This window comes from Cryptococcus neoformans, chromosome 1 (genome assembly GCF_000149245.1).
Source record: "Cryptococcus neoformans var. grubii H99 chromosome 1, complete sequence".
Taxonomy (NCBI): domain Eukaryota; kingdom Fungi; phylum Basidiomycota; class Tremellomycetes; order Tremellales; family Cryptococcaceae; genus Cryptococcus; species Cryptococcus neoformans.
The window spans coordinates 1,371,804-1,389,301 of NC_026745.1; the positions used below are offsets into that span (position 1 = coordinate 1,371,804).

The 17,498-nt window shown below is 46.5% G+C and overlaps 6 protein-coding genes and 4 non-coding genes; 5 read left to right on the top strand and 5 right to left on the bottom strand.

Annotated features, from left to right (window-relative positions):
* Position 1: 1 nt before the first annotated feature.
* Positions 2 to 2,843, bottom strand: CNAG_00539 (membrane transporter). XM_012191400.1 has 8 exons: positions 2,096 to 2,843; positions 1,856 to 2,003; positions 1,553 to 1,773; positions 1,369 to 1,501; positions 1,149 to 1,315; positions 714 to 1,099; positions 532 to 655; positions 2 to 482 (listed from the first exon to the last, which is right to left on the bottom strand). The coding sequence occupies exons 1-8, from the start codon at positions 2,562 to 2,564 to the stop codon at positions 343 to 345; spliced, it is 1,788 nt and encodes a 595-aa protein (XP_012046790.1). The 5' UTR covers positions 2,565 to 2,843; the 3' UTR covers positions 2 to 342.
* Positions 2,844 to 3,007: 164 nt separating this feature from the next.
* Positions 3,008 to 3,854, top strand: CNAG_12065. XR_001045352.1 has 1 exon: positions 3,008 to 3,854. It is a non-coding gene; the product is annotated as a hypothetical RNA (non-coding RNA).
* On the bottom strand, positions 3,737 to 4,160 carry CNAG_12066. The gene has a single exon (XR_001045353.1). It is a non-coding gene; the product is annotated as a hypothetical RNA (non-coding RNA).
* A 53-nt stretch (positions 4,161 to 4,213) lies between these two features.
* CNAG_12067 lies at positions 4,214 to 4,972 on the top strand. XR_001045354.1 has 1 exon: positions 4,214 to 4,972. It is a non-coding gene; the product is annotated as a hypothetical RNA (non-coding RNA).
* Positions 4,973 to 5,472: 500 nt separating this feature from the next.
* CNAG_00540 (pantothenate transporter) lies at positions 5,473 to 8,238 on the top strand. XM_012190952.1 has 12 exons: positions 5,473 to 5,967; positions 6,030 to 6,071; positions 6,141 to 6,335; positions 6,394 to 6,488; positions 6,538 to 6,714; positions 6,769 to 6,992; positions 7,047 to 7,065; positions 7,125 to 7,231; positions 7,291 to 7,406; positions 7,465 to 7,668; positions 7,724 to 7,808; positions 7,871 to 8,238. Exons 1-12 carry the CDS (start codon positions 5,740 to 5,742, stop codon positions 8,017 to 8,019), a joined length of 1,641 nt encoding a protein of 546 aa, XP_012046342.1. The 5' UTR covers positions 5,473 to 5,739; the 3' UTR covers positions 8,020 to 8,238.
* Positions 7,154 to 8,279, bottom strand: CNAG_12068. The gene is made up of 4 exons (XR_001045355.1): positions 7,830 to 8,279; positions 7,582 to 7,779; positions 7,454 to 7,527; positions 7,154 to 7,395 (listed from the first exon to the last, which is right to left on the bottom strand). It is a non-coding gene; the product is annotated as a hypothetical RNA (non-coding RNA).
* Positions 8,280 to 8,370: 91 nt separating this feature from the next.
* On the bottom strand, positions 8,371 to 10,931 carry CNAG_00541 (dimethylaniline monooxygenase). The gene is made up of 4 exons (XM_012191401.1): positions 10,223 to 10,931; positions 9,950 to 10,171; positions 9,753 to 9,899; positions 8,371 to 9,698 (listed from the first exon to the last, which is right to left on the bottom strand). The coding sequence occupies exons 1-4, from the start codon at positions 10,568 to 10,570 to the stop codon at positions 8,745 to 8,747; spliced, it is 1,671 nt and encodes a 556-aa protein (XP_012046791.1). The 5' UTR covers positions 10,571 to 10,931; the 3' UTR covers positions 8,371 to 8,744.
* CNAG_00542 (salicylate hydroxylase) lies at positions 10,930 to 13,195 on the top strand. XM_012190953.1 has 9 exons: positions 10,930 to 11,437; positions 11,496 to 11,608; positions 11,679 to 11,722; positions 11,789 to 11,994; positions 12,048 to 12,320; positions 12,379 to 12,511; positions 12,570 to 12,724; positions 12,779 to 12,916; positions 12,977 to 13,195. Exons 1-9 carry the CDS (start codon positions 11,288 to 11,290, stop codon positions 13,103 to 13,105), a joined length of 1,341 nt encoding a protein of 446 aa, XP_012046343.1. The 5' UTR covers positions 10,930 to 11,287; the 3' UTR covers positions 13,106 to 13,195.
* Positions 13,196 to 13,733: 538 nt separating this feature from the next.
* CNAG_00543 (hypothetical protein) lies at positions 13,734 to 16,165 on the top strand. XM_012191402.1 has 5 exons: positions 13,734 to 13,914; positions 13,968 to 14,097; positions 14,138 to 14,223; positions 14,276 to 14,380; positions 14,428 to 16,165. The coding sequence occupies exons 1-5, from the start codon at positions 13,871 to 13,873 to the stop codon at positions 14,711 to 14,713; spliced, it is 651 nt and encodes a 216-aa protein (XP_012046792.1). The 5' UTR covers positions 13,734 to 13,870; the 3' UTR covers positions 14,714 to 16,165.
* CNAG_00544 (hypothetical protein) lies at positions 14,690 to 17,337 on the bottom strand. XM_012191403.1 has 5 exons: positions 17,169 to 17,337; positions 15,766 to 17,059; positions 15,648 to 15,720; positions 15,516 to 15,602; positions 14,690 to 15,465 (listed from the first exon to the last, which is right to left on the bottom strand). The coding sequence occupies exons 2-5, from the start codon at positions 16,599 to 16,601 to the stop codon at positions 14,833 to 14,835; spliced, it is 1,629 nt and encodes a 542-aa protein (XP_012046793.1). The 5' UTR covers positions 16,602 to 17,059; positions 17,169 to 17,337; the 3' UTR covers positions 14,690 to 14,832.
* Positions 17,338 to 17,498: the final 161 nt, after the last annotated feature.

The following is a 17,498-nucleotide window of genomic DNA, read 5'->3' on the forward strand; positions in this document are numbered from 1 at the left end:
TTACATGCTTATTTAATAATATATTCTTGTCATTCGATTTCCCAGGTACCGATCACCTGCTGCTGGTTATCGTGGGGCCAAAGATTATTAATGATCGACAAGGCATTTACCGGGATGAGGCACGCTTGCTGGTATAAGGAAACCCAGAGGTTTCTAGAGATATTTCGAGACACCCGTATCCTTGTCATCTATTGTGTGATCCATGGGAAATATTCATTATGCTGCTGCACCATGTAAAAAGGCTACCAGATTCAAGGGTCAAGTTATTATTAAAAAAATCTAATTTCTATATGAATTCTATGATGAAAATAGAAAAAAAAGTCCTTTTTGGCGCATAGGCTTTTAGAGAGCAGCCCTTTTCGACCTTGCCCGGATCTTTTTACCCCATTTGGCGAACGCGAATGGGATACAAGCCATAATGATGGCAACACCGGCCAAAAGGGAAGCTGCCCCCCCATTACCAAGACCATGAAACATTTGAGCTATCGGATAAATTAGCGACGCTTTTCGATGACAGGAAAGGGAATTCACGAATGAAAAGGGGCATGGCAGCACCTGCAGCAGATCGAACAACAGTCTTGGCAGCAAGTGCACTAGCAACATAGTCGGGGAAGGCTTCAATCAAATATGCGTTGGCACTAAAGTAAACCAAGACCTGTTATTAGACATTGGAAACGTTAGCGTTTATTTTGTAATTCTAAACGTGAACTTGCCATTCCGAGACCGAAAGGAATACCGGCGCTCACCGGACCAACCCATGAACCACCACCAGGAGCAACATATGGAGGTGATGTCCAGCCGAAGATAAAGAGAGAGATCGGGACAAACGGGCCACCGATAAGCATCCCAGGAAGTCGATCTTCAGGCTCAGCTTTGTCGCCTTTAACAACGTATTTTCTCTCCAACCATGGGGTTACAAACAAGGCAATACCGACACCAATAAATACAGGGATGAAAGTAAGACCGGTTTTAGCGTCGTCCCATCCGTAATCCTCGTTGAAAACGACAGGGAAGGAGAAAAAGAAGGCGTAGAGAAGACCGTAAACAAGGGAGATATAGAGAGACATGCAAAGTAAAATGGGCTCCGTTGCAAGCATTTCTGTACGAATAATAAGCTTCATGCCAGTTAAAGGTGATGATTGACTTACCAAAAGGTCGAATGAGGGTTTCGATAACGATCTCGTTCAAGGGCTTTCGGAAAATTTCTTGTTCGGTAACATAAGAGTCATCTTGAGAATCGTAACGCATTTGCTTAGCGCGCTTCTTCAATATAACAGGCGCAAAAGTTTCTGGAATGATGAGAGAGGCAAGCCACCTAAAATAGCTTCGTCAGGACGGACCTGGATCAGAAGAAACCAGGTAACGTACACCACGCCGGCAGAAATCATGTTAACCCAATAGATCCACCTCCAACCAGCATATTTTCCGATAAAACCCCCAATCAAAGGTCCAATTACGGGTCCGGTATAAGGAGCAGCAGCGAAGATGGCGATAGCAAAGCCTGCAATGACAATCAGTTTCGTTGAGCTGAAAAAGGGTAATGTTTGCTCACCTCGCTCATCAGGACCCCAGACATCTGCAATGGTACCACCAGCCAGGGTAAGGGGTGCCGAGCCGAAGAATCCACAGAGGAATCGAGAGGCAAGAAGGCATCCGATATTGGGAGCGAGAGCGCATGGAATGTTGAAGATGATGTAAATGGCTGTCGGAATAGCCCAAAGCCATCGTCGACCTAGCAGTTCCGAAAGTGGTGACCATAATAAGGGACCAGTACTGATCGGAGAATTTTACGGAATCAGCGCGATAAATAACCCAGGCGGAAAAATTCATTCGCCGCCGGCAACTTGTGACTTACCCGAAGCCGCAGACGGTTAACGAGACTGTGAGGGCAATTACTTCTGAGGAGACGCCAAAGTATTCTTCTTGATCGGGGAAGTCGCCAGTAACAATGGCAGAAGAGAGGGCAACTTGAATGACAGCGCAGGAGACAATGCTAGTAATAACTATGGATTATAACTGTTAGTTTAAGCGCTTTTCTTCACAAATGACGTGGAAAACATGCGAATGTAAGGAATAGACCAAAAAAGCGACTTACTCCATCGGCGTGACTTGCTCCAGTTTCTAGGGTTCTGAGGATCACCTTCTAGAAAGGTAACTAGCTTTTTCTCGCACATACCGCCCTTCTCCTTATCATGGAGAACGAATCGGTCCCCTTGTATAGTCGTGGCTCGGGAGCGCATAGGTTGAAGTCCATGATCGACATCATCTGCAGGAATGAAGCCCGCCCGTGTTTCGACCCGATATTCTTGAGTAATGCCACCTCGAGACGTATCGGTGGTAAGATATGGGAAGGCAAGATCAGGAGGAGCTCGACGGCTAGCATTTGTTATGGCCCGCTCAAGAGGATGGCCATAATCGGCTGTTCGATGACTGGTACTGGTAGGGATTCGAGTAATGTGGTCATGATCACCGTCGCTGTCGGTTAAGGAGACGGCCCGTGCTCTAGAGGAGACTGGAGAAGGTGGTATTGTTGGTGAGGTAGTAGTCGTGTTCGGTGAAGACATGGTGACGTCGGATGATCGACGGAGTTACTACAAGCGGTTTCAATTAACGATAGATACTCTGATCAGAACTGGATGATGACATGATAAGCCGATTCATGCCTCTAAAGTTGATCTTATATATGAAGTTGTTGACGAGAGATTCTTGGTAGAGATCTGGTTAAGAGATTGTTGGTAGGCCAGCTTTCTGCGTTTCTGCTCCAATGGTGAGAGTTTCCGACGAGAATTATGGGAATATTCCAACTATTACCGCGGCCGGGATGCGCGAAATGGTGCGTTCGCGACGAGCTTTCGCACTTGCGGCCGATTACCACCACGGTTGTGGTGTTGGCTCGACACTAGCCCCTCAACGGATGTTGGCCGATCTCCGGCTTGGCAAAATTTAGGAGTGCCTTTGATTTTCTGCATGCATGCTGCATTCCGTTCTGCATGCTCTTTTTTCAGGCTCCATAGTTTGCTTTTTGTTTCTTGTCTCTTGCACGACATCCGACTTTCTTGCCACTCTCAGTTTCGCTCCTCTTCCTTCTCGTATCTTCTCATTTGAAATCCTGTTTGGAGCACTTCCTTCCAAAGCCGATTAAAATATACCCACAAGATATTTATAAAGCCTGGTATTATTCTATTTTATTTTTTTATTCATTTCAGATTTACTACATATTTAAAAATTATATTGTCTTCTTCGTTGGCCCCGCGTCACCTCCATTTTGTTTCCACTTTTCGCCTTCCTTCTGATTTATTACCCCTACGATCCCCTACTCAACCCCCACCATTAGGTGGAGAAAAATTGACTTTACACGGTTATGCCCTTTTCAGAGGTGCATGTATCGGAGCATGGGCGCGAAAACCCCCGCCAAAGATCATTTCGTGCCTGGATTCTCAAATGATGCTTTTGCCGCATTAATAATCTGTCTTAGTCACGACAACCTCATCGCTGTCGCTAGCATCGCGGCGCTAAGCGATGTCAAGAAAGCATTGGTTGAATATGATGTCAATGGCACAATCGTCCTTCTGGGCATTCCTGCAGAAAGAATGAGTGTTGAATAAGATGAAGCTACTCGACGGAGGAGTTTTTGAGAGTATAGGACAACGCTATGATTCAATCACTTAAAGCCGTCAAACTCGAACAGCGGTCTTGATGTCCGCATGATGATTTATCCAGAACATGCATAGGCTGGAGAAGGAGAAGTCATCCCAGGTCTAGTTATCCAATGTGTTTTGGTAATCTAATGTGTTGTTGAGAGATCGAGTATTTTCGGGAAATCAAAAATCAGTCATGCTGTTAACCGGTAAACGAATATGAAGGCTTTTCCAAAAATCTATCTGCGCATACTTCGGAAGGTTAGTCTGAATCTGGTTTACTGCTTGAACATGGATGGTTTAGGAGGAAAGTAGGGATAGAAAGGTCGATACCAGCCATCTGGTATTTTCTGAGTGTGCGATGAGGCGGAAGGGGGTAATCCTTAGTCAGTCGTCTCTTGAAGATGAGCTTTACGGGCAGATATGCTTTGATAGCAGATTGGATTGCGGCTTGTTTGTGCTGTCGATCGCAATGGGCGCCATGGTTGGTGTCGTAGAGCGAGACTCGTTGGTCAAGACAACCGACGGCGAAGAAAGGAAGCTACTTATTTTAAGAATCTGGGCTGTTCGGCCGTGCGTCCTTGAGTATAAGGTAGTTACGTAAACAGCTCAATTTTAGCAAGCTTTCAACGCTTTCGACATCCTCTTATTCTCACATAGAAGGGGGTAAGAAAGCCCTTGTCCTGTTTCCTGTTCTGTGTATATGGGTCAAATGAAGACGTGCAGCGTTTGCCGATTCATCAGCCCTCCGGCCTTTAGATAGTGCAGTTTCCTCCCGGGCATGTCATAACGAGATAAGAAGGAAGGCATAAATCGGATAATACTGGTAATGGCTACCACTTGCCACGTTTCATTATTTATCAAAGGCTAGACAGATAGGCTGATCAGTGCTGCAAAGCATAGTCACAACCCTGACACGTCTCTGGATAGCGACGTAGTACTGAGAGAAATTTTGCCAACCAAGACAAAAAATGGCGGAGGTTTGGCCAATTGGAGAGGCTGCAGCTGATGGTGTAAGAGCAAGTGTTACAGTCGTCATTTTACAGAACAATTGCAAGTCGGGCTAAGGAACCGGCAATGAATAACGAATAACGTCGTATCTCGGCCATTATATACAATGACAGATACGGAGATACAGATATATAGTCGTCAATGCCTACATGTTATACCGATGTCCTTTGACGTCTTCGACCGAGCATTTTAGTTTTTAGGAAGTTATACGCGCCCACCATATAAGAAGGCGCAAGGATGAGAAGAAGAGGGAAAGCAGAATCAACAGTGCAGTTGATCATCACATTAGATTATTTTAGTAAGATGGAGATTTCCGATCTTCCAACGGCCTGTCAAATAGCTCCAGCCTCCAGTCTCGAATCCAGCTCCCATGTCTCAGATATTGTTCCGTCGGAAATAAGGCAGTTGTAAATGTATGACTAGCAACATGGTTGACAACAACGCGTACAAAAACTCATCCCGGTTTTTTTGAATGACTACAAAGAAAATGGAGAAACAAAAAGTTAAAGATATCCTCCAGGACGGATAAATCATCGCGAGTTGAAATGCAATGATGTGAACATAACGCCTTACGTCGCATCGTTCGTTGATAATGATCGGAAAATTAGGCACTTGCTTGCCCAAAGAACGGATGCAGGGAAGTTATCTTATCGGCAGGCACACAACATAAATAACGCTTGCGTGCTTTGCTACCATATGCGGCTAATTATCTCTGTCACGCCATATTGTGATATCATCGCAGATCCTATTAGGTTCACTCTAGTTCGTTCTAAAGCGTTCCACCAGAGTCTCCTAATGCAATCTGCAGCATCAAACGCGCCATGCGACATGATAAGTATAACAGTACATCAGTGTCTATAGTGAGTAGTAAACAGTTCGACCATTACCAGGGATTTGTCAAAGACCAAAACGCGTGCTGCCCAATTCCGATGATGATCAAGTGAAACAGAGCACATCCAATATTTATCACCGATAGAGGTTTGAGCACGTAAGAAACCTCGAATAGATAATTCAGAGATGTCACCGCCCATGTGTGCCATTTTGTGAAATTTTACATATAGTAAATACCTCTTAAGACATATAATAACTAATGGTCGTCAATCCTCCACGGGACCCTTATTACCTGCGAAATACTAGTAGAAGGCAAAGACAAAACAAAATACTTAGGATGGTCACCGTGGGATATCCATTCCCCGAAGAGCCTATACTGGGCAACAATGTTGATCCTGCGTCTGACATGGGGCAATCACTCCCCAAAAAAACAACATGGAAAGGTCGTATCTGGGATACTTTCGACAGGCCTCCCTTGGAGAGAAAGGTGGGTTAAAAGGCCTCGAGACTTAAGGCGAGAAAGTCTCAGCAGTCCTGATTCTGTCTTAGCTATTGTTCAAGGTCGATGCTGCTATTCTTGCATTTGCCTCAGTGAGCGCATTTAGCTACAACGCGATCGCCATTTACACTGCTAATAATGATGCCTAATAACTTCCATAGCTTGGTTATTTCCTCAAGAATCTTGATCAGACCAATATCAACTCTGCATTCCTATCCGGCATGAAGGAAGACCTCGGCATGTCAGCCAATCAGCTTGTCACTGCTACTTCTATCTGGACAGTGGGCTACGTTATTGGTCAAATTCCTTCAAATCTGTTACTCACTCGAATTGAACCACGGTGGGTCATTCCGGCTGTAGGTCATCTCAACTCTACACTAAACTTCCCAAGCTCACCTTGTACTTTGGGTAAAGCTAGAACTTGGTTGGGGAATAGCTACTCTTGGGTCTTATGGTGTCAAGTCTTATAAGGCCCTTTATGCCCTTCGTTTCTTAGTCGGCCTTTTTGAGTAAGCCTCATTTAATGCAGTCCCCCATCAAAGGCTCACATCCCTGTAGGTCCGGTTTTTATCCAGGTATGCATTACATGCTTGGTGGATGGTACACTCCGTCCGAAATTGGAAAGCGGGCAAGCATTTTTTGGGTTGCTGGTTCTCTGGGCCAAATGTTCTCTGGTATCTTGCAAGCTGCAGCTTACAACAACCTGTCTGGTATTCACGGACTTGCTGGCTGGAGGTGGGCTGCCATCTTCCTCTAGAGTTCGAATTGGGTACTGACAGCCGATGCTAGGTGGTTGTTCATAATTGACGCTGTCATCACTTTGCCTCTTGCCGTTTTTGGTTTCATCTTCTTCCCTTCTCTCCCCCTTCTGGGGAAAAAGTGTTGGTGGTTGTCATCGGAAGAATTCTCTCTTGCCCAATCACGCCTTCTCAGTTTTGGTCGAGTGGGAAAGAAGGCTTGGACCAGAACCAAGCTCAAGAGCCTTCTGTTCAGCTGGCACACTTATTTCCTTCGTAAGTCAGCCCCAATCCTTTCGCTGGTAGCGCGCTCATCCGTATTTCTATCAGCTATCCTCTATGTTATTTGGTACGCTTAGTAATAGCGCCAACCAATATGATCGTCTCCTAACCACCCTATTTGCATAGGAACAATCAATACCCTCAAGCCCCCATCGGTTATTTCTTAAAATCCTTCAACGACCCTCCCTACCCTGGTGGCGACCGCCGGTTCTCTGTTGGACAGATCAACCAACGTGAGTAGCCAAGGATCTCATTGGCTATGGATACTTATTATGAACATTTTGCTCCACAGTTCCCTTACCCCAAACCGCAATTTTTGTTATCGTTGCTCTTGCCTTTGCTTGGTTAAGTGATGGTCTTTTCCGAGGACGACGATGGCCGTTCGTCTATGTTGGCGCTGTTATCTCTGTAAGTTTACCGAGCTTCCTCAACTACTGTTATCAATGAAAACTTACACCCACGCCAGCTTATCATTGCCTCCATCCTCGTCCACTTTCCACTTTACAAGAACGTCGACAGCACCATCATCCTGTATTGGTTCAGCACTGTCGGCCAAGGTGCCGGCCCTCTTATTCTCACTTACATCAACGAGATCTGCTCAGACGATAGTGAGAAGCGAGCTATTCTCGTCGCTGCTGCAAATGACTTGGCTTATGTTGTCCAGGCTGTTGTAAGTCGATTGTACTTCGCCTTGGTCGAGGAATACTACTAATGAAGTTTAACAGGCTCCCAACTTTGTCTGGAAGACAATCGATTTCCCCCAAGCCAGAAAAGGTTGGACCTGGTCTATCGCTCTGAACGTCGCCCTGAGTAAGTTAGACCTTCACTTACATGTAATCACGACCGAACAATACCTCAACCACTCTCCTTAGTTCTTTGGATGAGTATCATCCTCATTCTCCGTCGACGAGATACCAAGCGCATATTCCGTAAATCTCCTGCAGGGTCTATCCAAGTTCCTGAGACCCCGGAAGAGGACGACAAGTTTTCTGGCACACTTGCATCTTTCGAAAAAGCCTAACTAGATATGGGGACGGCTGGTGGGCGGTCGTGAAATATTGGGTGTACTTTTTATGAACTTGTTATGTCTCCAGTTCTTGGTTTTGAGTAGATCTATAATGCCTTTGTTGGGTGTGTTTGCTATGAGATTGTAGGTCCATACGTAGGTAGACAAAAGATGAAAGAATCATAAAAGCCTAAGTAAAATGCTCTTACCTATGTATTAGGTTATTCCAGAAGACATTATATCGGCGCCACTATTGCTATTCTCAAAGACTCGAGAACGGAGAGTCCTTCCTCTTGATATTTTTACTTGAAATGGTTTAATTACGCTCTCGTCCATCAAGAAAGATGACAGAGATTAGAAAGCTGTAGGGTTCTGTAGCTAGTTCGAATGACGTCTTTTTGTTGAGAGGATACGAAGAATGCTGAAAATATTTTGTCTATGTGAAAAACTGTTTACATATTTTCCCTAATTCCTGCGTATACTACGACAAGACAACCAGTCATATTCCCCATCTCTCGAGCTTTCAGATAAAAAAAAAAGAGCGTAGACGCGACAGAATCAACAAAAAGAGAAGCAAAAACGGAGGAGAAGAAAACAATCAGAAGCTGTGAGACATAAAGTTAAAAGTCGTGGTAGTAGACGCCGGCGTAAGTGGATCGGACGATGCCAGGTTATCAGAATCTTAAAGTAAATACGATACTTTAAGCAGTCTCTAAATAACAATAACAAAAGCCGATCAATTATACGGAAGTTAAAGCCACCTTGCGGGCAAATGCTTCGCTCGCCCGCGCATTTGTCTCCTCAGTCGCGGACTTGAACTTATTCCCAAGCAAGCCAATACTCCTCTCAGTCTCCATTGGCTGGGCTGTATCCTCCTCTGGGATGTCTGAAGGTTTTTCTCTCAACGCCTTGAGACCGGCAGCATCCAACCCGAACTTGGCAGCAATTAAGAATGGAATCTTGTCACTCTCCGCCAACCACTCTGCTGTATGCCCCTCCACCTTGCTCGCGCCAGACCATTCCGCATCGCGGTTCAACCATTGTACCGTCTCACGCACATAGCTTCTTTCACCGTCCTTGCCCAAAAGATGGCTGAACTTCCCTTCACCCTTCTCACGGACAAGATTTCGATATGCTTTCCATCTGGAAGATTCGTTGGGAAGACGAGCTGTGCCTGCGAAGACACGCGCAATGGAGAGAGCTTGATATTCAAAGAATGAAAAGGCAGATGTGTTCACGCTTAGGCCGAGAAAGGTGAGTGTAGGATCAGGAATGTAGAAGACATCTCGGTACAGATTAAGAACACCGTCGCCATTGGTGACAATGGGAGTGACGGTAGGGAATGCGGGATTGGCCATGGTACTGTCTTGATGATACTGGGGAAGAAAGGGATAAGAGTACTGGTAACCAGTAGCAAAGATGATCTCGTCAACACCGGTGATGACTCTTCCGTTTGTGAACTCGATTGAACCTTCATTGGTGGCTTGACCAGGAGAGGGCGCATGAAAACAACGAATCTCAGGAAGTATCTCGGAGTTGGGAAGGGCAAAGTGCCTTTGCATCTTCCTGAGGTCCCGGTACTGTTGCGGGCCTCGTAGGATGTTGCGACCGACCATATAAATTTTTTTGGCATAAGGTGATATATCTTTGGCAATGTCGTTACCGCTGGTTCCAATACCGACAATGATGACGGTCTGCATGGCCTTATTTAGCTCCGAAGATGGAAAAAAAAGGATCAATCGACCTACCTTGCCAGTATAGGGCTCAGGTTTTCGGTATCCTTGCGAATGGATGAGCTGTTGTGGCCAGGCGGCGGACCAAGCATCCGAACCTTCAAATGGGGGGATGTAGGGTGCATTATAATGCCCAGACGCGGCAACGACTGCGTCAAATTCCTATATCACCCGTCAGCCTTTTCCTCATTCATTTCAACTTCCAAACTCACCTCTATCCAATAATCTTCCCGTACTCGGTCTTCGCCTTCATCAACAACCTTTCGTAGTGTCAATTTCCAAATGTCACCAATCTTTTCTGCCTGTTCCACTCTTGTGTTGTAGGAAGTAAACTGGTCGATGCCATAATGCTTGACATAGCTTTGGACATAGGATGAGATGTGGGCGTGAGAGACATTAGCTTGGGTCCCAGGGGGGTAAGGGAAGTCTTTAAACTGTAACAGGATCAGACATCGTATGCCGAAGGTGTGAGAAAAAAAGCTCACAGCCATGGTCGACGTGGGGACATTGTTGTTCAAGCTCCAGTAACAAGGGTTAGGTGGGCTGAATCTCGCACGCTCCACTCTTCCTGAATCTTCATACACACCATTCCCCCGGATGACTGGGGTGAAGGCTCCCACTGAAGGAGGCGGGGTTGGGACTGAAAGCGGGAGGGAAGCCGAGGGCCGCCAGTTCCAAATACCGCCTGGCTTATCTTGCCTCTCGAAGACCCGAACGTTTAGGCCAGCATCTCGAAGATGTCTGGCGGCAGGAGTACCGGAAGGACCCGAGCCAATGATGGCTACGTTGCGAACAGAGCGGTTAAAATGATGGAACTGCTCTTCTGAACACATCTTGTTTTTCTTTCTTGCTGAATTTGTTGGTGATGATGGTAAGAGACACGAATCCGATTCACGATATATCTTCACTTCCAGGCTGGGGATACAACGCGCTCATACAATCGCTCGTCTCCGGCGACCTCAACAGGAAAGGCCGTGGAACACGCCATGGATTTAATAACCCGAAATAGTCCGCCATTCCTGCAGAATTATAAGAGCAAGTTCCGATGCGAAAACGGCGATGATGTCGATGATGGTGGAAGATGATGAATGCCGACAAAAAATAACGAAAATGGTGTAAATATGTAGATTGCCAATAGATAACAACGGTGGTGATCAGGAACGGGTTATCATTGAGCGAGAGGGCGACCTTTCTGCATGTTGTATGCTTCACATTTTTACAAACAAATTTATGGACGACTCGACGCGATGAGGACCTGCCGATATGATCACGTCAGACCAGATTATTTGCGCTTTACTTGTCGCTGGCCTGGTAGCCTTGGCTACGCTACTTGATTCACAATGTGACACTTTCTCACATATTGCTAATTAAGCCCCTTCAGTCATTTTCTGCCGAAAGCAAGCCGAACGGACACCGCAGCCGTATTATTTATGCACACTGCTATTTGACCATATCGGAGGGCGACCTGGCAGACCGCAATAATCATCTAGGCCAGAAGTCAGGTTCACAAAATCGGTTGACGGAACCCACCACCATATTAGTAAGTAGCAATGACCATTTCCTCACAGCAAAAACGAGTGAAGGTTGGTGTGATTGGTGCCGGTCCAGGGGGTTTAGCTATCGCCATCAACCTCCTTAAGCTGCCTTTCATCGATCTTAATATCTATGACCAAGCTACCGAATTGAGAGAAGTTGGGGCTGTGAGTAATAGCGATTAAGAACACCAGCATTTGTCCCGGAGACTGACATCAATGGCAGGGTATCAGCATCAATCAGAACACCTGGAGACACCTTCAACTCCTTGGGGCTGCTGATACTATCGAGCAGTTTACAATCAGGGGCGATGGAAGCAAAACTGATATAGAGCAGCGGTATGTTATCTTGATTAGAAGGGTACATAATAGAAAGGAGATTCAAGAGCTGAAGGCTTTCCGGCTATAGTAATGGACGAACAGGAGAACTCTTGCTCAGGAAATATCAGAGCGGTAGGTGGACAATCCGCACATGCACCGCGCAATTTTGACGGTATATATTTTATTTGCTCGCCAAAGTCAACCCTAACGCCCCCGTACGTTCTCGTATTGAGAGACACAAACTCCAACGTGCGCTTCTCGGACAAATGCCCGAAAACTTCATTAAGCTCTCCAAAAAGCTGGAGACGGTCGTGGAATCAGATGATGGTGTCATAATCACATTTAAAGATGGCGCAGCTGCTGGACCTTTCGATCTCCTCATCGGTGCCGATGGTATCCGATCGGTAGGTACTGCTGAAACAACAGTCTGCGATACGCTGATTTCAGATTATCGCAGGTGGTCCGCCAATATGCCTACCCAGAACATAGACTCTCCTACACCGGCAAAGTAGCCTATCGCACTCTCATTCCCCAATCGAAAATAGCCCATATCGCTAACATCCCTCATGCCGCGACCTTCTGGCACACGGCCAAGAGCCACGTCTACACAGACCGCTTGGACAACGGTCTCTTTGAGATCGCTACGAGAGCAATCGAGAGCGAGGAGCATGGGAATAAAGTCAGCTGGGGACAGAAAGTCAGCAGGGATAGGGTCATTCATCATTACAAGGTCAATACGATGCGACAAGCTGGATCGGTCTAGGGCTTACGTATTTACACACTTTTAGGATTACTGCGAGACTATTCGACAGATCATTGAAGCACCCGAAGAATGGCTTGAGTTTGCTATGTTTGGCGGGCCTAGACTTGACTCTGTTATCCACAATGGTCGTATCGCTCTCATAGGAGATGCTTCTCATCGTAGGCTTTCACGCTAATTTAACTACTCCAATGTTCGTATTGACCCTTTCGAGGTCAGCTTTATCTGGTGCTTTCGGCTCTGGAGCGGCCTTTGCTTTCGAAGATGCCTATGTCTTAGCCCAAGCGCTTGCGTACACCCATTCACGGGATGAAAACATTTCAGAGGCATTGAAGTTGTATGATGAGGTGAGATCTCCGCATTACAAGGGTCTTGTAAGTCTTTTCAATTCCCACAAGTGGTACGAGAGCTTACTTACATGCTCGTAGTATGCCATCCTCAACGGCTTTGCAGACACTGCAAGTGAAGTGCAAATCACTTATGGCGCGGAGGATGAAGACCAATTTGTCCGAGAGACCATTAGACGCAACTGGTCTACCAACCAAGATTGGATCTATTCCTACGATGTCCGTCCACTTCTCCTTATTTTCACTGTTCAAATACTGATGTGGTATCGTGTTGCACAGGTGACAAAGGTGTGGTATCAGAGGGTCGTCGAGGAGGACGGGAAGAAGGGGGTAGCGGAGCTAAAGATTGGTGACGAACAAGGGATCAACCTCGCTGCGGATGCGCGGTCAGTTACGATGGCCTTATAGAGGACTAGGAAAAATTCTATCTACTGTTGTTCGGACAGTTATCACTTCTGTTTTGCGTTCATGCGGTGATGTATCTGCTATACACAGCTTAATCTTCTAACGTCAGACTACCACTTGGATTTGAGTCACAATCCTATACGAAGCTCTTCAATATTTTGTCGGTTCGTCTAATCGACCCAAAGATATAGGCTACAATAACAAAATCCGGTATCGTATATAGTTGCCTTACAGAAATTACCGATCTCAGAACCCCCTTATTTAGTGGCCCACCATCCAACGTTCGTAGGAGGAATCTGATTTTGAGCTGCAGCAGAAAATCCTGTAATTATATGCTACAATGCATTCATTAGCCTTCAGCCACAGATCACAAGGGCCACCTTTTCATCGGCTGCTTGGAACTCGGTTGTTGTTTGTCAGGAGTCAGGTAGAGACAAATCAGTCGGTTTGAATGGCTCCACGCATAGCATCTGCCATAGTCGTGCAACGTTTGTAGTGTGAGGGAGGTAAGGTACAGGCAAGCACTTATGTTTTATCTACTCTGGATAGCAATGGAACGGAACAAACTGGATCGCTTAAATAGTAGGAGACCCGGCGGCCGTTTTCCTACAACGCCATCGACGTGTCTTCGGTAAAAGCCTGCTTGCTAGCCGGAGAGCTGAGTCAGCAGCACATCTTTTACAAGATACATCGATTATGTATCTGTTTCATTCCTTCCATATTCCTATTTCAGAGACCAATAGAGTATCGAATCATTGACCATTCACTATGGCGCAAAGTTCTGGCGACGATAATGCTTGGGAAGAGCGATGGTATGCGTCATTACGTAGTATTGGCCCTTCCATCGAGTGCTGACTATTGGCAGGGCTCAAGGAAGGACACCATTCGACCAATCCGCTGCCCATCCAGCTTTTGCTAGGTTCCTAAAGTCCGATATTGCAAGGGATTTAGGTGTACCGAAGAGCGGGAAAGCGCTGGTTCCGGGGTGTGGTAGGGTAAGCTGATAAAAGCCTCATAGTAGCTAACCATCCGTAGGGCTACGACGTCCACCTCCTTGCCAGTACCGGTCTTGATGCTATAGGCTTGGATATTGCGCCTACTGGAGCCGAAGCTGCAAAGCGGTAAGTAATAGAGACTTTAGGACATCGCAGACACTCAAACGAAGATACATAGTTGGATAGGATCACAGCCTAGTACGTCTGGTAAGACTGATGTACTGGTTCAAGACTTTTTCGCGTACGACCCCCCGCACAAGTTCGATGTTATCTATGACTATACGTAAGATTTCTACCCTTCCTGACTATTAAATCGTTTAACCATGACAGCTTCCTGTGTGCCCTTCCGCCATCCCTCCGACCTGAATGGGCCCGCCAAACGACTCATCTTGCCAACATCGCTACTAATACGAATACTATGCTCATTACCCTTATGTTTCCCCTCCCACCATCTGCCAAATCTGGTGGGCCGCCATTTGCACTCTCCGAGGAAATCTACGAGGAGCTACTGAAGGACCAGGGATGGAAAATGGTTTGGAGCGAAGATATTGAAGAGCCAACGAGGACGGTTGGAGCGCCGGGTAGAGAGAAGTTGGCAGTGTGGAAGAGGATTTAATAATGTAAGCTGACAATGACGCTGGTAGCATTATCAGCGGGGACTTGAGTCAGAGAGTACAGGATCATATGCAGCCGAAATTCATCGAGCCAGGTGTTCATCTTTATGCACAACTCTTATCATTTGGCAATCTCCAAAAACTCTGTCCCTCCTCGGTACACATCTCCTATCTCCCAGCGCAGCTTTTCTTGTCCGACAGCCGTCCCAAACCCATTAATCACCTCCCCCAAAATCCTCAGCTCTTCTTCCGGCCCTAGTCCCAAACCGCCGTCCTCCTCTTCTGCACCTGCTGCTAAGTGAAACCCCATCATCGACGCATCGAACATCCCTATCTGATCCCTAAACCCCATAATAGTCCGCCTTGTATTCTCCAAGGCTCTCACCAGGCTACTTATTGTCCTTATAGTCTCTTGCATTACCATCAAATCCCTCTTCATTATTTCCCCTCTACTCAGAGGGCCTCCAACCAGTGCGCGTTTCCCTCGACTAACAGCTTCCCCTAGGGCGCCCCGGCTCCAAGCAGGGGCCTCGTCAAGCTCCATTTGGTGATCGCGTTGGAGGGATTGTAGTTTGAGCCATACTTCCCTTCCTAGGGCAGATGCGCGGGTGGCATGGATGGTAGATTGAGAGGTGAGGGAGTGAAGGGTATCGAGGGTGGAGGTAATGCGATGTAAGAGATGGTGTAAGGTTCTGGAAAGCTGTGATGGCGATGGGGGATGCGCAGAGGATAGGGAGAGGAGTAGACGGGAAAACTGGAAGAGGAGATCAATGAATGACTGGTAGATAATAAGATGAGACTTACCTCCCATTGGATCCAACTAAACTTGTCGACGCTGGTAGAGTCGATGAATGAAAGTTGGTCCATCAAGTCACGCGAGTAGTCACCCAACTATGCATGTTCAGCAGGCATTCTTCGTTGGTTGAGACAACACACCTTTATGACCTGCTCGCCAACACCCATATCCTGCTGCGTCCCATACGTCATCATCGCTCCCATTTGCCATATCCTGTAATTCAATCAGCTCATCCATAGAATAGCAGAATCAACTCACCTGACAGGGTCCAGAGGATCAATAACATGCTCTTCTCCCAACAGTTTCACGCTATCAAATATATTTCTGGCCCATTTAACTCTTTTCGTCAGCCCTTGAGCCACTAGGCCTATATCAACCTCCTCTTTTGGCTGAGGGGTGAGCCATTTCCAAAACGGACGGGCCGTTTTCCCGATAGTGTCAGGAGCCTCCTCAGTCGCAGTTGAGCGGGAAGTAGTGAAGAGGGAGTGGGCGCAGAAAAGGCCGGTGAGCGTACATGAAGGTGTAGCAAGCGCTCGTGCCGAAAAGCCCATGACATCCTTGCTTAAGTCGCCAAGTTCCCCTATATCAAAATACGAAGACTTAAAAACATAGCTCAGCATATTGGAGAGGAGGCCTGTAATCCAACCCGGAAAACGGGGTATAATCACATACCCTGCTAGGGTGGCGATGGCAGCAAGTATGAAAAGATTGATCAAATACGTGAAAAAGGGGAAGCATATTATTTGTATAGGGTAAAGCACTAGACGGAGAGGTGCGAGGAGGTAGGAGAGGGAAGTACCAAGGACCGCAGCATTACGTTCGGGTGGGCGAGAGGCTGGTCGACTCCGTCGCTGAGTGACTGGTCGAGCATCTATCCGTCGGCGGGGCCCTTGTCGCCGAGGTTGCCTTAAAGAATAGACAGAAGCATTGGAATTTGCTGAGTAACCTGCTCGCACCGGCGTTGACGGCATATTCGATCCTCGAGAGGCTAAATGACGAGGAGAATCAGAATCGAAAGATTCCCAGTCATCCTCCGGATGGTTCTGCCCATGCTGAGCTGGGCGCGAGGAGGGGTATTCACCTGGAAATGTCATGCTTGGAGGAGTTAGGCGACATGGATGGATCAATGAGCTTTGAGGCGTTGCCAAAGAAAAATCATTATTGGAATGCCCGACATAAAACGTGAGAGGGGTTTATTAGCTGTACGTGCGTGCATAATATAAATACCAGATGGGTGAATGTGGGGCCGTCGTCGTAGCCGATGATAATTAAGTTCGTTGCTAAATAGATGAGTGAATTAATTAACCAATTTACTCTTTTGTTCATTGATAACAACAAAGAGTGAGCGGAATAAAGCTCAAGAGCTCAGTTAATAGAGCCCAAGCTGAAAACTACTTCAGCAAGTCTGGTATCATACACCAGATCACTTTGAGATATACGTTTAAAAAAAAAAAAAAAAAAAAAAACCGAATGGAGTAAAATTCAATGAAATGACAAGTGAAATGATGATTTCATATATGGCTGGTTGCTTGTTGATAACATCGAAGCTGGCCTTTGTCACAATCAGCGAAAGTGAGGAGAGTGAGAGAAGATGCCCAAAGGCGACCAGAACGATGAATACATTCTGGCCAGTACTCAGGTAGTATTGTGAAGGAACATACTGGGTATAACGAAAGGAGGGCATAATGTCGCAAGGCTACTATCAAGAAACTGGCTATATGAATGTCCTTCCGGACGTGCCAGCAGCTAACGAAACCAAGCGGATTGTTTTTCTCTGTGCACTATTTGAAGGGAATAACCTCGCGAGAGAAGTGTAATTCCAGATTAACGAAGTGCAGTCACTGTAAGGAGAAAACAGAAAGAGAAAAGAAAGATCAAAAATTTCGGGGTCGTCGCGGCCGCTGGGTCAGGAAAATGCACATTACATAATATTAAACACAAGGCGGACGGGTCCGCGATAATCCGTTTCGGTTGACGCGACTGAGTCTGTG

Coding starts and splice junctions, on each gene's coding strand:
- CNAG_00541 (XM_012191401.1), bottom strand. CDS start 10,570: ATGTGTTCAGAAGAGCAGTTCCATCATTTTAACCGCTCTGTTCGCAAC. Junction 10,172..10,222: donor TCCCCACGTCGACCATGGCT/GTGAGCTTTTTT, acceptor ATCCTGTTACAG/TTTAAAGACTTCCCTTACCC. Junction 9,900..9,949: donor GGGAAGATTATTGGATAGAG/GTGAGTTTGGAA, acceptor CGGGTGATATAG/GAATTTGACGCAGTCGTTGC.
- CNAG_00539 (XM_012191400.1), bottom strand. CDS start 2,564: ATGTCTTCACCGAACACGACTACTACCTCACCAACAATACCACCTTCT. Junction 1,502..1,552: donor CTGGGGTCCTGATGAGCGAG/GTGAGCAAACAT, acceptor TTGTCATTGCAG/GCTTTGCTATCGCCATCTTC. Junction 1,100..1,148: donor AACCCTCATTCGACCTTTTG/GTAAGTCAATCA, acceptor TTATTCGTACAG/AAATGCTTGCAACGGAGCCC.
- CNAG_00543 (XM_012191402.1), top strand. CDS start 13,871: ATGGCGCAAAGTTCTGGCGACGATAATGCTTGGGAAGAGCGATG. Junction 13,915..13,967: donor AATGCTTGGGAAGAGCGATG/GTATGCGTCATT, acceptor GACTATTGGCAG/GGCTCAAGGAAGGACACCAT. Junction 14,098..14,137: donor TGGTTCCGGGGTGTGGTAGG/GTAAGCTGATAA, acceptor AACCATCCGTAG/GGCTACGACGTCCACCTCCT.
- CNAG_00544 (XM_012191403.1), bottom strand. CDS start 16,601: ATGACATTTCCAGGTGAATACCCCTCCTCGCGCCCAGCTCAGCATGGG. Junction 15,721..15,765: donor GATCCTCTGGACCCTGTCAG/GTGAGTTGATTC, acceptor ATTGAATTACAG/GATATGGCAAATGGGAGCGA. Junction 15,466..15,515: donor TTAGTTGGATCCAATGGGAG/GTAAGTCTCATC, acceptor CTCCTCTTCCAG/TTTTCCCGTCTACTCCTCTC.
- CNAG_00542 (XM_012190953.1), top strand. CDS start 11,288: ATGACCATTTCCTCACAGCAAAAACGAGTGAAGGTTGGTGTGATTGGT. Junction 12,321..12,378: donor GGGTCATTCATCATTACAAG/GTCAATACGATG, acceptor ACACACTTTTAG/GATTACTGCGAGACTATTCG. Junction 12,512..12,569: donor CATAGGAGATGCTTCTCATC/GTAGGCTTTCAC, acceptor TTTCGAGGTCAG/CTTTATCTGGTGCTTTCGGC.
- CNAG_00540 (XM_012190952.1), top strand. CDS start 5,740: ATGGTCGTCAATCCTCCACGGGACCCTTATTACCTGCGAAATACTAGT. Junction 6,715..6,768: donor CACGGACTTGCTGGCTGGAG/GTGGGCTGCCAT, acceptor AGCCGATGCTAG/GTGGTTGTTCATAATTGACG. Junction 7,809..7,870: donor CGCTCTGAACGTCGCCCTGA/GTAAGTTAGACC, acceptor CACTCTCCTTAG/TTCTTTGGATGAGTATCATC.